The sequence below is a fragment of the Vicia villosa genome, unplaced genomic scaffold, assembly GCF_029867415.1.
Source record: "Vicia villosa cultivar HV-30 ecotype Madison, WI unplaced genomic scaffold, Vvil1.0 ctg.002772F_1_1, whole genome shotgun sequence".
Classification (NCBI taxonomy): domain Eukaryota; kingdom Viridiplantae; phylum Streptophyta; class Magnoliopsida; order Fabales; family Fabaceae; genus Vicia; species Vicia villosa.
In genome coordinates, this window is record NW_026706026.1 from 286686 (window position 1) to 304317 (window position 17632).

The 17632-nt window shown below is 34.7% G+C and overlaps 1 protein-coding gene across 1 annotated transcript; it reads left to right on the forward strand.

Moving 5' to 3' along the window:
- The first annotated feature begins 4631 nt into the window (after positions 1-4631).
- LOC131639770 (serine protease SPPA, chloroplastic-like) lies at positions 4632-17231 on the forward strand. Its single transcript, XM_058910231.1, has 13 exons — positions 4632-5204; positions 5684-5867; positions 6201-6338; positions 6707-6877; positions 6964-7067; positions 7391-7458; positions 8392-8558; positions 9119-9188; positions 9797-9951; positions 10995-11100; positions 16371-16458; positions 16554-16697; positions 16791-17231. The coding sequence occupies exons 1-13, from the start codon at positions 4809-4811 to the stop codon at positions 17019-17021; spliced, it is 2022 nt and encodes a 673-aa protein (XP_058766214.1). The 5' UTR covers positions 4632-4808; the 3' UTR covers positions 17022-17231.
- Positions 17232-17632: the final 401 nt, after the last annotated feature.

Genomic DNA, 17632 nt, shown 5'->3' on the forward strand with positions numbered 1-17632 from the left:
TGTTTGGATAGTTACATCTAACCCTAACAAGAGATAGTTTCACTACCCTTACTCATAGTAGCTTCACATAGATGATAAAGAAAGAGATGAAAAAGCATCGGCGATCGATCTCTCTAACTGGATGATGCCTCCACCTTTGATCTTAAATTCAGTCTCCTTACGAATGCTCCCTTTGTTCTTTGTTTTCTCTTTGCCCGTGTTTTGTAAAAAGTGAACTTATTTTTTTCAATTGGATTACGAGAACCCTATTTATAGGGATGTTTTAAAGGCATTTTTGTCCAACAAAAAAATGGCTTTGCCTAACGAGCACTCTTTTCTTCATTTTGAAGTTTCTACTACTTCAGTAAAGTGAGGCTCTAAACCGCCATATTTTTGCTTAGCAAAAAATGGCTTCACATATCGAGAATTATTTTCTTTACCATAAAGTTTCTACCATCACAGCCAAGTGGGGGCTTTAAACCACCATATTTTTGCTTAGCGACAAATGGCTCCGCCCAACGAAAATGCTCTTTGGTAGATCCTCTACTAACTACCTTGATTTTGCTTATGGAGCCCATGCTTGCTCAACAAATTCTATGTTTCTCAAAATCTTCTATTTTGTGATAATTTTTACGTTATAAGACTGTTTAACCTGTATTTAAGACGGGTGTAAGTCATAGTGATTATAAATGTGCTCAAATTCAAGTTATCCACTATATTTATAATAAATTGGGAGATTTTAATAAACATGAATTTTGGCACTTAAGCAAGAATCTGGGCAGCCACTAAAAATAAACCGGCCCCAAACCTCTAAAAATTAAAACACCCAAAGAGAAAGAGAAAGGCTCCACCGGTCCTCCTAGCCAGCTGAGAATCACTTACTAAACCTATACATGAGCACTAAAAAGGGAGACTCAGGAACAACTGACTTCGATAACAAACCTGAACCACCCATTACATATAAATGACCATTACTACAAGTAGCATGATCGGCTGTCGCGCACGGATCAAAAACGAGTATTTTTAAAACGGTAATTTAGCGGTAACGACAACTCGAATATCGTTCTCACAAGGATTCTTGATTATTACTAACCAACAGTAAATTGAATTAGTGGTTTATGGTTTTAGATCGATTTATAAAGAAATTGCAATTAAGTGATTAACAAAAGTGATTATAAAATAAGCTGCTCTACTGATTCGGGTTCCTACTCATCATCGATTACTATATGTTCAATTCCCTAACGGATTCTCAATCCCATTCGATTACAACACCAATCAAACAAGCGCGAAAGATATTGTTTCAATTATATTCCTGTTTGCCGAATAAAGCATTCGGTTAAAGATTTCGCGAATTAACAATTAAGGAAAGTTAAAAAGCGATTATAAATTAAGGAATGCAATATATCGAATTTAACAATCTCTATCCTATAACAACAATCGAATTAAGCAAACGATTGTATACAAATTAAGCAAACGATTGTATACAAATTAAGTAAATGATTTATAGGAAGAACTTGAAAGGAAATCGAAATTCAATTGAACATTATAATAATTTCAAAGATTGGAACCTGAATACAGTAGATCAGCTCCGAGGAATTAGTTTTCCATTACGGTGCTTTTTCAACGTAAGAAAATAAAATTTGTGAATAGTAAAATATGTGAGAAATAGTGTTTTTCGGCTGCTAGGGTATTAGGGAAAACAAGACAACCCGTTTACAACCCATCTGGGTCAAAATCATAATTCAGGCCCAACTAACGACCCAAAACTAAAGTAAAAAAATAATGCAGCAGCTTCAAATGCGATTCTGAAATATATGAGCTTTGAATCTGACTTCGACTCCAACATGAAAGTTGTAGCTCTTTCTCTTAGCTTTCCGGTGATTATTAGAATGCCTCAATCGAATTCTCGAAGCTCTAGATATGATCATTTTAGTGCAGACTGCTAATGCTGATAATAAAGTGCGAAAATCAAATTAAACCAAAAATAAACTAAATTAGAAAAACATTATAAAACATAAAAGTAAGCAAAGAAAATCAAAGAAATGCTTAAGAACAAACATAAGAGAATGTGCATTAAAATGCACTGATTATAGCACCTGTCCAAACAAGGGAAGAACCCAATCCAACACCTAAACCGGTAGCCACAACACATTCTTTTACACAAAAACTTGGCCTAGACACCTCCAAAAAAGGATCAAATGAAGCCAATAAATTATCCCTGCATGGTGAGGCAGCAAAATACGAATCACTTCCCATACAAACAAGACCACCCACAAAACATACTCCCTTTGGTCACTATTATAAGCAAAAATAACTACTTTCATACTAATTAAGAAAGTTAGTTAAGTATAATTAATATTCTTGATTTCTTGTACAATCAAAGTAAAATTTATTATACTATCCTTAGTTAAATTTCATGGATCAACTACAATATTAAATAATGTTGAATTAAATTAGGGGTATACTTGTAATATAAGCATTAATTAGTTTTAAAGTTAATGACTTTTGCTTATAATAGTGACCAAGATTTATGGTTACTTTTTTTGCTTATAATAGTGACTGAAGGGAGTACCACACAAGCATCCGAACCTCCATTTAAACAAATTGTAGTTGCCCCACTATTTCGATTTGACGCGTGGGTCAAAAGGGAAAAGGATTTCACAAGATTTTACTTTCTCCCATCTGCCACTCACCCCTCACTAATGTTACAAGACTTACCATTTGGCTAATCCTTTCCTAACACCGAAAAAAAGACCTCATGAGTCTTTTAAACCTCAAAATTATTGTACAAACCCATCTTTTCTCTCTTTCCTCGTACCCTAGCTCAATTTGCCTCTCCACAAACAAACCTTATCTTCCACTAACCTCACAGTCTCTGCTATTACCACTTCTACACACCGAACATCCAGTAATGAAGGAGGCCACCACTGAACGATAAAAAAACTTTAAGCTCTCCACCATAACGAGAAAATGTGCATCTAAAAGCAATTCCACACATGTCACTGGAAAATAGTTTGAACCAACAAACACTTGCACCACCCCACAAATAAGACCTGATACAAAAGCAAGCACAAAAACTCTTCAAAACTCACGAGACTCTTGTTATAAGGAAACTGCGTCCACTAAAAGAGTTTTCTTGAATAATTCCTCTATCTTATAAAAAACATCATCGCCCCACAAATGGGATGCAACTCCAAATATTTTAACCGACATAACTTTATCCCCGCTTACCTCCAAGCCAACCCACCTCCACACTGAGTTGAAAAACACCAACCTCCATTCTTTCTCTCTTTCTAATAACGTGTCAAAAGCTCCGTGCAAAAGAGGTCTTAAAAGAACTATGAATCCTCCCATATATGAGACATTTGATATAGAATCAATAATTTGTCCAAAACACATCTTAGACAACTTCGAAACTCAAATGATGTTTAAACCTACCAATTAGACAAATCTCTACAAAGTTTATCATTTATTATTAAAAAATATTTATATTCAAATCAATCAAATATAAATTTTAATAACAAATTATAAACTAAATAATCATTATTATATATAAATCAAAACTCAAACATAATAATATGTTAGAAAAAATACACTCACCTCCCTTGAAATCTATTAAATGACAATGACACCCCTCTAATTTTAAAATATGCATGGATCTCTCCTCATATTTACTAAAATGACACAAATATTCCTTCTAAATTTTAGTGAAAGCCAAAAATTTTAGGTATAAAAGATATTTATTTATGGTTTTGGTCCGTCACTAAAAATATCGGTTGATGTATGTATGTTTATGGAATGTTAGTGCATATTTTAAAGCTAAAGGGGTCGGTGTCATTTTAATATATTAAAATTAAATTTAAAGGAAAAGTAATAATTTATAGAGCCGGCAAAATGGGCCGTACTATCCGGCCCAGCCCGAAAGCCCATAAAATATTTCGGTCTTGAACGCAAATTTAATTGAGCTCGTTTATTATCCGAGCTTTTAAGTCTACCCCGTTAAAAGCCCGAGCCCGTCATGGGCTAGCCCGTTAATTTTATTTAATTTTTTAAAACATAAATTCTAACATATTTCATATAATTATTTTACACCAATCTAAATCTCAATTAAAGAATTAATTTATATAGATACAATATCTATTTGATTAATTTTAAATATTAATATGCAATGTTAATTTTTATTAAAAAATGAAGATGAACATGCTTCTACGTACTGTGTGTGGTTAATAGTTTTATAACATGGAGGTTATTTAGAGTCGAATTTGAACTGTTGTGTTTGTCAGAACTCTTGTTCTTTTTGCTACTAATGCATCAAAGAAAGCAAGACCTTTGTGAATATTTATTTATCACGTCCACGAGCTTATAGTGTTGTTTTATATTTCAATTTAAATGATGTATTATTTTAGTTTTTATTATATAATATATTATTTTTTTAAATTTAAAAATAAATATTAAATATAATTCAAGCCAATCCAAATAACCGAGCCGAGCTTGAACAACTTAATATTAACCCATTTAAATTCTAGACTTTTAAGCCCGGCCCGTCAAAGGCCCAGCTCGTCACGTGCCGGCCCTAAGCGGGTTGGGTAGCCCCAATCGCCGGCTCTAATAATTTACTTAAAAGAAAATTTTGGAGAATTTGCATAGAAGCTTTGGGGTGAGATAGAGAAGGAATGACCGGCTGACATATACGAAGACGTGGAAGAAATTAGACCTTGTCAGCTCATCTTTCTTTTCTTCTCTTCTTCAGTTATACTTCACATTCACTTCCCTCACCATTTTCGCTTTCGTTTCATTCCTATCTTAGCATTCGATAAACACAGAGAAAAATGGCGTCGCTGCTTCTACCTACACCTCCTCCTCTTACCTCATTCTACCACCGCAGCACCTTATCATCATCATCGTCGTCGTCGTCGTCTTCTACTTCTTCGCTTCAATTTCACCATCGCTTCTCTTTTTCTCTTCCCCTAACTCCTACGAAAAGAAGCATTTCCCTTCGCGCTTTCGACTCTTCCTCTGACTCCAAAGTTCAACAAGAAGAAAAAGAAGGTGCTGTTGACGGTGAAAATGTTAGAATCGCCGACGAGGATTATCCTACTGGCGACTTCGAATTTGAACCTATTACTGGGTGGAGGAACTTTCTCGTCAAGGTTAAGATGTTGATTGCGTATCCATGGGAACGTGTTCGGAAAGGCAGCGTTCTCACAATGAAGCTGCGTGGCCAGGTTTCCTTCTATCCTTTTCCGTTATCACTTTTTCTGTTATGATTTAGGGTTTGTTTGTTGAGTAAATGTTTGAGTTTCGTTGGCATGCAAATTAGGGTAAAAATGCTGTACTGAGTAATGTATCGGTATATGAATACTATTTCTATAATCGTAGAGGTATGATAGGAACTATTATAATAAAGTGGCTTAGCAAGTGTCTATCATATGGACGCTATTTATGGAATAAAAGAGGGAATGCCATTAAATTGCTTTAGTATAAATGTTAAGTATAGGCTATAGTGTAAATGAAATTTCGACTATTTAGTACAAAATGTTGTCAAACAGCTGCTTGGACTGCCTAGAGGAATTTGTTTGAACAGTTATTTTCTGCAATTTGTGATTGAGACCTCCATATAAACTATATCATGTAAGATTAATTTTTTGTGAAGTTAGCTAAAACTATATTATGTTTTGATGTTGTTGAGGAATATTTTGTTCAGATCTCTGATCAAGTGAAGAGTAGGTTCTCTCCGGGACTTTCTCTACCCCAAATTTGTGAGAATTTTTTGAAAGCAGCCTATGATCCTCGAATTTCTGGCGTCTATCTCCATATTGAGGGTTTAAACTGTGGGTGGGGTAAAGTGGAAGAAATTCGAAGGCACATTTTGAATTTCAAAAAATCAGGTAAAAACATTGGATTTGTGTTGAGGTGCTGCTAATATATGTAAGAAAGAGAAACGTGGAAACATCTAATGTCAACAAACTTTTTTTCTTCATATTTTGCGACAGTTATAGACACTTCTGTTACTGTCGAATCAGCAGGTGGAAAATTTTGCAAGATATTCCATAAATTTGCATAACTGTTTCATTTAACTGTAGTTAGTGATTATTGGAGTGCTGATGCATGTTATTATTGGGTTTGTGATGTAACTGAGGATTTACATTTTAGAGAAAATATGGTGATTAATGATTTATAATATCCCTCAATCATGCATTGATAGTTGACTATGCTTGTAGGAAAATTTGTTGTTGCTTATTTGCCTACATGTCAAGAAAAAGAATATTACCTTGCCTGTGCATGTGAAGAGATATATGCCCCTCCAAGTGCTTACTTTTCTTTGTTCGGATTGAGTGTTCAAGCTTCATTCCTCAGAGGTAAGCTGTCCTTCTTTTCTTTGCATTTTTTATAGTTTGACGACAATTATTTTCCCTATTTTTATATGTATGTTTAGATCCTTGTAGGAGAGACTTACGTGGTAGTCTGGTACTTCATATATAGTTTATATATAATTCAAGTACATAATGTCTTATTATTCACGCCCGAATTGAAGTCTTGTACTGATGCACCTTTCTTAAATGTTATAGACGTATAGATATCATATCAATGCTTTTACCCGAGCGGCGGAGCTTGGTTGATTTTATTGAGGGGTCATGAGAAACCAAAAACATCTATTCAAACTATCTTAGATAATTTTCTAAAGTGGTTTGATCGTGTAGTGACATTAGTTGTTAATTCTTTTCAGGTGTTTTAGATAACATAGGAATTGAACCACAAGTGGAGAGGATTGGCAAGTACAAAAGTGCAGGAGATCAATTAGCTCGAAGGACCATGTCTGATGAAAATTGTGAGATGCTGACTGCATTGCTTGATAACATCTATACAAACTGGCTGGATAAAGTCTCTTCTGCCAAAGGTACTTTTGCATTTGAAATTTAAGTTGAATCTTGTATCACTAAATAATTGTGAGATGCTGACTGCATTGCTTGATAACATCTATAGGAAAGGGAAGAAAAGATATTGAGAACTTCATAAATGAAGGTGTTTACCAAGTTGATAAGCTGAAAGAAGAGGGCCTTATATCAAATGTGATATATGATGATGAGGTACGTAATTGCATGCTTGTAATATATGCTATATGTAGGTATCATTTATCCGCTTTTATCAATATAGTTTCATTGACAGTATGGGATGAAATATCATTTAGTAAGTAGTGACGGATATATTTGATGAATTGTACTATATATTCCTAATTAATAACATTTAATGAGTTGTTAATTGGTTAGAAGATATTAATACATCAATACATTGGTTAGAAGATATCCTATCCAGTCATTGTCATGCTTTATATTGTTTCCTGTCTCTATCATATTCTGCACACTTAATGGTCCTAATTTCTTATGGTCCTAATTACCTAAATTTTTTGTAGGTTACTGCCATGTTGAAGGAGAGACTTGGAGTGAAAGCCGAAAAAGATCTGCCCACGGTAGATTACAGGTAGCAAATTATATGCAGTTCATTTGGAGTAGATAAAAGTCAGCTTTTGGAATGTCTAATTTGGGAAACTCTTTAATCCTGAGTCTCATAAAGTTAATCATCTATCCCGTAAAAGTTTCGATCTCAATCTTTGTTTCATTTTTGTACCATGTAAGTTAGACTACTTCTCAATGACTGATACTTTCCATGACAAAATAAAATAAGTATTTACATCAGAGGTTTTTTTGTTTTGTTCTTTTCACCCTGAATGGGAACTAATCTGAAAAGTTACATTTTCCTCCAACTCTGCTTCAACAGGGATGTTATAAGACATTAGCTTTTGTTAATTGTTTGTTGGGTCCTAAGCAACAGATTGTCTAGGTTCAAGTGCATATTTTATCACAGTGCTAGAGCTATTGATTGCATCATCCTTCACATTGGGCATTATTGCAGCTCTTTAATGTTCTAATATGCAATTGCAATAGAGTTTTGCTCCGTTCACTGGCCGCTTCATTTTTTGAATAGTCTTGCAAGACTTGATTCAGATTATATTGTAACACAGTATTTCAAATATAAGATAGCTTTCATGTTTATTACAAGCACATCAAATACATCAGCCTATTTTAAAAATGATAACTTTTGATTTTGGGTTAAATATGAAATATATGTATCTTGACTAATTTTTTTTATATTCTTTAGAAACAAAGTTTACAGTTACTTTAAACATAAATTTGAGGAAACTTCAATGTATAGATTATATGTTTTTATTGAAAATTTATCATTTTCATAGCTTCTGCCCCTCTTAGTTATGGATCTTTTTAGTGGTTTATTACAATTTTCATATGACTTAATCCTTCCTTTTTCTCACCCAACTTTTGTTAACAACACTTCTCTTGGTGAAAAAGTATACCAAACTAACATATCAAGCTAATTTATTGATTTGATTAAATGCAGTAAATACTCTCGTGTTAGAAAATGGACAGTTGGAATATCAGGTGGCAAAGAATTGATAGCCATCATCCGGGCCTCAGGTAGCATTAGTCGAGTTAAGAGTCAATTAAGTGTCTCTAGCTCGGGCATAGTTGCAGAGGAGTTCATTGAGAAGATTCGCACTGTCAGAGGTATATTTTATGTAATGAGTTTCCCTTTAATGCAGATACCGTTAATATATCATTGATACAGATTTTTTAGTATAGTAATGTTACATTGTTATTTTGTGGTGTTGCTAAAATTAATAGGAAGCCAATGGATTACACTTTTTTGAAGTTTTGATTCCAAAAATAACCATAAAAGTATTGTTAGCTTTCCAAGTGTAGGAGAATCAAGAAAAATCTGATTTGATTCTGTGATTTAATTTTTATTCCCTTTAATTTTGTTTTATTTTGTCCTTATTAGTCCTAAATAATGAGAGGGATGCTGTTGTAAGAAAAGATGACTTACAGAACTTGTTATTCATGTGTTCAAGGATGTAAATAACAAGGATTAGTTTTATTCAGTTCTGTACTAATGTACTATATGTAATGTAAATAACAGAGGCACAATCATGATTTTCATGTTCATCTATGATGCTGTTTGTCAAACCTGCAGTCTTTGATACTGTTATTAATTACTATAATGATTCATTTTTTATTTGTGCTATAGTTGTCTCCTAGTCACAATGGCTGTTTTTTTTTATCATCAGAGTCAAAAAAATTTAAGGCTGCTATTATCAGAATTGATAGTCCCGGAGGTGACGCTCTTGCCTCTGATTTGTAAGTTCTGGTAAAATTTCCCCCCATGTAGTTTCCTTTTAAAATGCAATTTTAATATAAGAAACATTTCATTTGATTTGTATTGGTTTGAAATTATTGGTTGAATGCATCTAGATCTGATGTGTGCGACATAACACTCTGTGAGTACATGTATGTATGAGATTATGATTGATCCTTCATTGAAGCTTTTTTTTTTAATAATACTTTCGAGGTTTGATTATATTTTTTAGTCTCTAAAATAGGGTAATAAAATTTTTTGGTCCCCAAAATCAAATTCATCAAATTTTGGTCCCTCTTCTAAAATTGATGACAATTGGTTACTCCACTTTTGGTCAGCCTTTGGTGCATTTTTGTTTACTGAGAGGGACCAATTGTGGCCGGTTTCAGAAAATATGATGAAAATTGAGTGGGTAAAAGCAATAATTACAATATTTTAGGGGTTAAAAAGCATATTTAAACCTGCTTTAAACTTGAGCGGAATGAATCATAAATTTCCTTGATAATCTAGTTAAATTTGAAGTGCATCTAGTATTTTGGTGTGGTTTATTTGTATGTTTAGCTAATCATAGCCTGATGTCTCAAATCATTATTTGTATCACGGTCTTCAGGATGTGGAGAGAAATTCGGCTTTTAGCTGCTTCAAAACCCGTCATTGCTTCAATGGCTGACGTTGCAGCAAGTGGAGGATACTACATGGCAATGGGAACCGATGCTATTGTCGCAGAAAGTCTTACCTTAACTGGTTCAATTGGAGTGGTAACAGGTGAATCAGGGTGTCTTATTATTTCAGTAGGTGAATGTAGATGGGGGAATATAGACATGAATCTAACTGGAAAAAAAAGAAAAGATTTATTAAAATCATTCATGTACGTGACAGTACGTAGCGGAATTAATCACACATCGCCATAAAGATTGTAACATAGAAACTGATCAGTCTCAGTACATGCTTTCCCATTGCTTTTGTGTCATAACTGTTACTTATAGTTAAGATAGGGGATTAAAATCGTTACTGGGATTGGAAAAACAATTGTCCATCTAAGATGATAGTGGTTTGTTTGAATTCCGCTATGCTATTGTGCCACTATTTGACTAAAGTGTAATGCATAACAAAAGCATTTTGTTCAAATTCCACTACGCTATAGCATTGCTATAACTGTCCTACTCTGTCATAAGTGCAAACACGGCAATCCTAACTGATTTGGTGAAATCATATTCCAAAATATGATCAGGATCATGTAGGGTCCAAAAACCGAACAATTGTGCAACCGTAGTTTTGACTATCATGCTTAAAGTCATTGTTGTGGTTCTGTAGCTAATTTTCTTTCATTTGAAGTCTGTTCAGCTCTAGTTGTAGTGTCCAAAATCATTTTTGACAAAAGGAAGAGGAAGTATTTTAAAAAGTACTGACTGTTGATGTGTTTACTTTCCACCAAGAGGAAAACCTGCTCTACATTGCTTTTTGCAAAAAAAAATAATATAGGATGAAATCTGCCTTTATAGTTTATGCTCATTAGATTTCCAATACAGACATATATAGCATATTATAGTTGTAGATCTCCGTGTACAAAACTGGCCAAACATTGCAATGAACAGGATTAAGTTAGTTATTGAACAGTTTTAGGTTGTTTTATTGTAGAGAACATAACAGTTCATGCTACCATTTGAATGCTAATTAACTGCAGCCAAATGATATGTAGCTGAGTGCTAATTATTCATTCAACCTCTGAAATAATGAGGCTAGTCATTGCTAAATATTTAGTTTTGAGCTCTGTAATTTGTTAATTTATGGAATAACATTTTTTGTAGGAAAATTTAACTTAGAGAAACTGTATGAGAAGATTGGCTTTAAAAAAGAAATCATATCCAGGGGAAGATATGCTGAGCTTGTTGCTGCTGAACAACGTTCTTTTAGGTAATAATTTGAATTGTTATCTTAACTGTCCGGCACACTCTTTGAATGGGAAATGCATAAATATTGCTTTTAAATTCTAAATAGTCTCTAGCGCAACAATAATAAGCTGATGGTACCTAGATTATTCCCTAACGTATATTATTAAAAAGTAAAAAGTCAGGACAAGTGAACCTAATTAAAAAACTTGATTTCAAGAAGTTCAGATGCTAAAAAACTATATGGGTGGGCTGCCCCTTGGTGACAGGGGCTCCTTGGGGCCTTAACTTTGCCTTTAGTATTGTTTCTGTTGAAAGAGAGTCAAATGGTGAAACTGCGTGTTTAAACTAAACCACGGAGACTCAATTATACATGCACTGAAATAAAACATACTGGGCATTATGATATCAAATCAACAGAATTTTTGTTCTGATAGACATAATCAACTATTTGTTAAATATCAACAGTCTCCCTCAGGCTAGAGCCCTATAAATCAAATGTACCAAATTTGCTACATACATTACTGATTTGAGGACCTAAGATATATTGTAAAGTCCTCTAATACTTGATCAACTCTAGAGCCCATGCGTTTGCACTGTCAAAAATAAAAATATGTAGTGTATATCCAAAAATTCTTAACTAAAACATTTTGATAATCTATAAAATAAAAATATATTCCTAATGCTAGAAACAGTGCTCATAGATAAGAAGAGAGCATAGAGAAAGAGTGTTAACAGAATTTGAAAAACTTCATCATTGTAATTCTGTTACATGAGGAGTATTTATAGAGTAGTTATTCTAATTGAATGTCAACAAAATTCAGTTAGTTAGAGCACACCTCTAACTGAATTCTGTTATAGATAATGCAAGGGAGTGGGAAGGGAATTGGGCTAACAGGCCAAGGCCCAATTCCTAATACAAGGGTAAGCCCACTCCTTTATCCTATACTCTTAATATTTCCCCTTCAAACTTGGGGTGGTTGATAAAGTGTGAACTTGTCAATTTGGTTCTTCAAAATAAAATCTGTTAGTGGACAAGGGTTTTGTAAGCACATTTGCCCACTGATCTTGAGCTGGGATATGTGCTAGTGTCAAGCTCTTGTTTATGTCTTTCTGTCTGACCTGGTCTTATGCTTGTTGATAGTACCATTAGAGTTCTCCTTAACTCTGAACACTCATTACATCCAATAGGTTTTCTATGTGGTGGAGGAGGGACCAATGTCTATGTGTGAATATTTTGGGGATGTATTCTTGGGGTAGGCATGAGAGGTTCTGTTATAGTGGCTGTAGAGGGTGAATTGATTTCAGCAGGATAGGGAGTGGTAGACATAGGTGTTGAATGGGTTGTAGAACTTGGTGTACTAGTGTGGCTAGGTGTAGTGTGAGGGGTGTTAGTGTTTTGAGTTGTGGTTGCTGTGATGGTAGGTTGGATCAGTATAGTGATTGAGGTGTTCTGGTTATTATTTTGAGGTGTGTGAGGTTCTGTCTTGTGTTTTGACTGGACATAGGTGAAATGAGTATTGTTTGGTGTAACATTGGATATACTGCAGGTAGGAGCAGATTAGGTAAACCTAGGTGATATGATCTTTGACACAGATAAACTCTGACTGAGAAGCAGGAAATATTTCAGGAAAAAGAAACCTACTTTCATTAAACAAGACATCCTTAGATATGAAGACCCTGTCACTATAGTCAAGACACTTGTAGTCTTTGTGAGTGGGTGAATAACCAAGGAAAATGCACTCCTTAGAGTGCATTACTAGTTAGTTAGAATTGTAAGATCTTAGGTGGGGAAAACAAGCACGACCCAAAGCCTTGAGGAATTTATAGTTAGGAAATTGAAAGTGCAAAAGAAAGAAAAGAGAGGTATTGGCCAATGATGGAGAGGGTAGGCTGCTTGTGAGATATGTAGCTGTAGTGAAGCATAGTCCCAAAACTTTAGTGGAAGTTTGGCTTGAGCTAAGAGTGCTAGGCCAGTAACTACAACATGTCTATGTTTTCTTTCTACTAAGCCATTTTGATTGTAAGTATGGGTACAACTAAACCTGTGTATGATGCCATGTGAGATAAGAAAATGAATGAATGGTCTAAATTCACCACCACCATATGTTTGAGCAAATTTGATTTTAAGGATGAATTGCATTTCAACTAAGGCTTTGAACTGAACCAATGTGGTGAGTGTATGAGTCTTTAATTTTAGTGGATATATCCATGTGTACTGACTATAGGCATCACCACAAGTTAAAAAAATTATGTAGCCACAAGAGGGTATGACAAGGGACGGTCCCCATAGGTCACAGAAAATAAGTTCAAGGAGTTTAATATAGGTAGTGGTAGATGCAGTAGAAGGTAGTCTGTGAAATTTGCCCATACAATAAACATTGCAAGAATCAGCTAATCTTATATTAGGAACTTGAATATTACAAAGTTTGAGAATATGCTATATTGTCTCATGATGAGGGTGGCCTAGCTTATGATGCCAAACTTGATAAAAGCTAGGACTAGAATAATTAGTGTTATTATTACAAACTGTAGTTAAAATAAATTGGAATTTATAGTATGGATAGGCTTGAGACTTGATGCAGAGTTTGTGACACTTAGGGCTTGTGGAGATGATGTTTGAGGCCGAGAATCAAATTTGTAAAGGCCACCACTTCCAAGAGAGCCATTCAGAAGCACCCTAGAGGTAGGTTGTCATTTTACAAAGTAAGAGTTTGCACGGAATTAAAAAAATAGAGTTGTCCCTAACAAATTGGCTAACACTGACAAGCTTTTTGGTGACGGATGGAACTAAAAGAAGTTTGTTCAAATTAAGAGATGTATCTGGATATATATTTGAAGGAAAAGTCATTGAGCCAATAGAGGTGATTGACAAACCATGACCATTTCCAATGTGGACATGGTCAGATAAAGTCCATGAGATTAGAGGCATCAAGTGTGAAATGGTGTGTTGCTCCTGAGTCAGGGTACCAGGCTTGATTGTAGAAGGGAGAGGAGTCAGTTCTAGTTACTAGAGTCTGAGGCCCAGATGCAGCATATCGAGTATGCAATGAGGGGCTCACATGTCTTGATGAGTTCATGTGCATAGGATTTGGTGCTCTGTAACCAGGTTTGTCCACACACTGGACTCAGGGTTGCCATAACTTCCATATAGGGATCCTTTGTGTGACAATATTAACATTAGCTAGCCTCGTTTCCAGTCTTATAGCAGATCTGACATTGAATATAGTTCCTGCTGCCATTACGAGCACCACGACCTCTAAACCTTCCACCATGAAAACCTCTACCTTGAAACTGATTTCCACGACCTCTAGGGCCAGAGTTTTGATAACTGAAGCCATTAGGATCAATAGAGTCAGGAGTGTTGAGACTAGGAGGTTGCAAAATGCCTTGAGTAAGATTATCTGACACAGATTCAGTTACTTCCTTCTTTGAATTTTGAATACGTCCTTCTTGAGTGAGGAGAAGTGATTCTAGTTCATCAGGAGAGATGAACTCAGATCTAGTGTTGACTGCAGGAACAATTGAGTCAAATTCAGTTGGTAGAGCTTCAAGAATGGACTCAACTTGATCACGATGAAGGACAGGCACCAATTGGCATTAGTGTGTCAACCATGGTTGTCAAAATCGAGATCTCAATAAAGAGCGTTAGGATATGGAAAAAGCGTAAATCGTAGGATCGTAACTCGGATCGTGATCTCAATTATACAACGCATGCGATGTGCTCTGCAATAGACGGTGTTCCCTTGGATAGTGATCGCAATTTTGATTTAAGTTGCCTAGATCATGTTTTCACTGCATCTGAGACTTCATCATGAGCTGTTTCGAGAAGTGGCGCAATAGGACGAAGGGAGAGAGAAGAGAGCTAGCGATTATGGATAATAGCCAAGTGCATGGGAGAGAATCTTATTCTTCTGACGTGACATAGTCAGGATTCTCTGAACCAGAATCACAATCTGCAATTGTGAGAAAACGCTTAGGAATTTGCGGTGTGACAACGAATTTCACCATTTTTGTGCCATGTAGAACACCTTTACTTGTTGTTTCCATTGGCGGTAGTTAGTTTCATCTAACTTCACAGCGCTTCGTTGTTTGAATGTAGATTTCACTGTATCTGAGACTTCATCATGAGCTGTATCGAGAAGTAGGAGATTGCGTAGTAGGTGTGGCCATGAAAAAGCGAAGATAGCTACATACAGTGTATCAAAACAAGCTCTATGATGCCATGTTAGAAACAATGCTCATAGAGAAGAAGATAGCAGAGAGTAGAGTGTTAAAAGAATTTGAAAAACTTCATTATTGTAATTATGTTACATGAGGAGTATTTAGAGTAGTTATTGGAACTGACTCTCAACAGAATTCAGTTAGATAGAGCACACCTCTAACTGAATTCTGTTATGGATAATGCAAGGGAGTGGGAAGGGAATTGAGCTAAGGCCCAATTCCTAATACAAGGTTAAGCCCACTCCTTTATCCTATACTCCTAATACTAACTTAACTAAATAAAAAAATCTACACAATCAATTTTAACATGATCAAGCATGAATAAAGTTTCAGTTTTCTATGATAAAAAAAAACAGGCTAGTCAAATCTTCATCATCAATTTATTGGTAGAATAGTCTTCTTTAAAAACTGCCCACCCGAGTATACAAAATGTTGTCTCCTTCAAGTTGCTTTTGGACCTTGCTTTTGTTTATGCTGGGATTAGAAGTTAAAACCTCGAAGGTTAGGTTTGTTTATTTAATTAAACAAATGTGTCTGACAGAACATTTAACATGTCAAGCTCAGATAGTTAATAAATAGCTGAACACATTGACTCCTCTAATGAGAAGAAGTAGTTAGCTGGTCTATCTTGGTTTGAATATGTCTCTGATTATTCACATTTAAGAATGTTACTTAGTGAAGTTTAGTGTGATGGATTGTAGATAAAATCTTGTATGGCTTACAGCATAATTAGTTAATAATGGTAGCAATTATTGGGTTCCCATTTACCGATCTCTGTAGAAAAGGGATCAAGGTGCAGGTATTCGTAAAAACTTTATCATATATGAAAGCAGATTGTAGCAAAAATAATCCGCCGATCAATAAACAACCTCACAATCTCTTACCCTCTAGGAATTACAAGATCAATTTAGGGAGGCAGAAGGTTATTCCTGACATTTATATTTTTTAAATCTTTATCGAAGGTTTTTAGATTTAACAAGGTATTTGTGTTGTATAGCTATCAATATATCTGACTTCCATTCCAGAGCAGACAATTATGAGCATTTCTGTTTCTTTTTTCCTTTGGTATAGACCAGATGAAGCAGAGCTATTTGCCAAATCTGCTCAGAATGCTTATAAACAATTTCGAGACAAGGCAGCTTTATCCAGATCAATGACTGTATGTTCTATGTTCATAAAGCTTATTATTCCTGTGATTTTTTGTTCATCATTCTTTCTTACTGATCTTTGTCACAACTATCATTTTGTACCTAGGTTGATAAGATGGAGGAGGTAGCACAGGGAAGGGTTTGGACTGGTAAAGATGCGGCATCGCGTGGTTTGGTTGATGCTATTGGTGGCCTTTCTCGAGCCATTGCCATAGCAAAGTTGAAGGCCAATATACCTCAAGAAAACCAGGTTAGTTTGAGATCACGTTTATTCAGCCAATATGAATGTTGTATTAAAAAAGTACAATTGCAAAAAATGGTGATTTTGACTGAGTTATGCCAGGTTACTGTTGTGGAGATATCCAGATCAAGTCCCTCGCTACCTGAGATTTTATTAGGCGCAAGTAGTTCCCTAACTGGAGTTGAAAGCACATTGAAGGAACTGCTACAGGGTTTGACATTTTCAGATGGAGTTCAAGCAAGGATGGATGGAATCATATTTCGCTCATTGGAAGGATATCCCAACTCCAACCCCATTTTGTCAATTATAAAAGATTATCTCAGTTCTATGTAGTTTTTCATAATTCATTGCAAACATTTTAATTCAGCTCGTTTCTATAGTTTTCCATGTACTCTTTAGCTTGTTCAAGAGATCATAGATGAGGAAAATCGTCTTGATAAAATTATTCTCAGTCATTGTATCGTACATAATGTAAATTTGTATAGGTTTAAAGTATAGTTTTACACATCACCTAATAAGTATACATATGCCTGAATTGTGTCATCTGGACTTTTTTAGGTGTCATCTCATTGCTCAATTTTTTCTATTTAGTTTTCTTTGGTTGTGTTTGTAACTAGTTAATGATTTAGAGCAATGCTATTGTACGTCCAACAATTACACCAAACACTCTTTGCTATATTTATACGGTAAATAGTTTTTTAAACTAAAATAATAATTATAGAAAATATTTTATTTTAAACCCTAAACCACAAAAATATATTATTAACCACATATTGTACTTATAATTTATTAATCAAATTTATCATTTCATTAACTAATAAAATATTTAACATTAACCAAATTTTGATATTAAAATATAAATTATAATAATTAATCTTTATACTTGTTTTGATATTAAATTATAAAATATATGAAATATAGTCAATAAAATTGGATAATAGAGT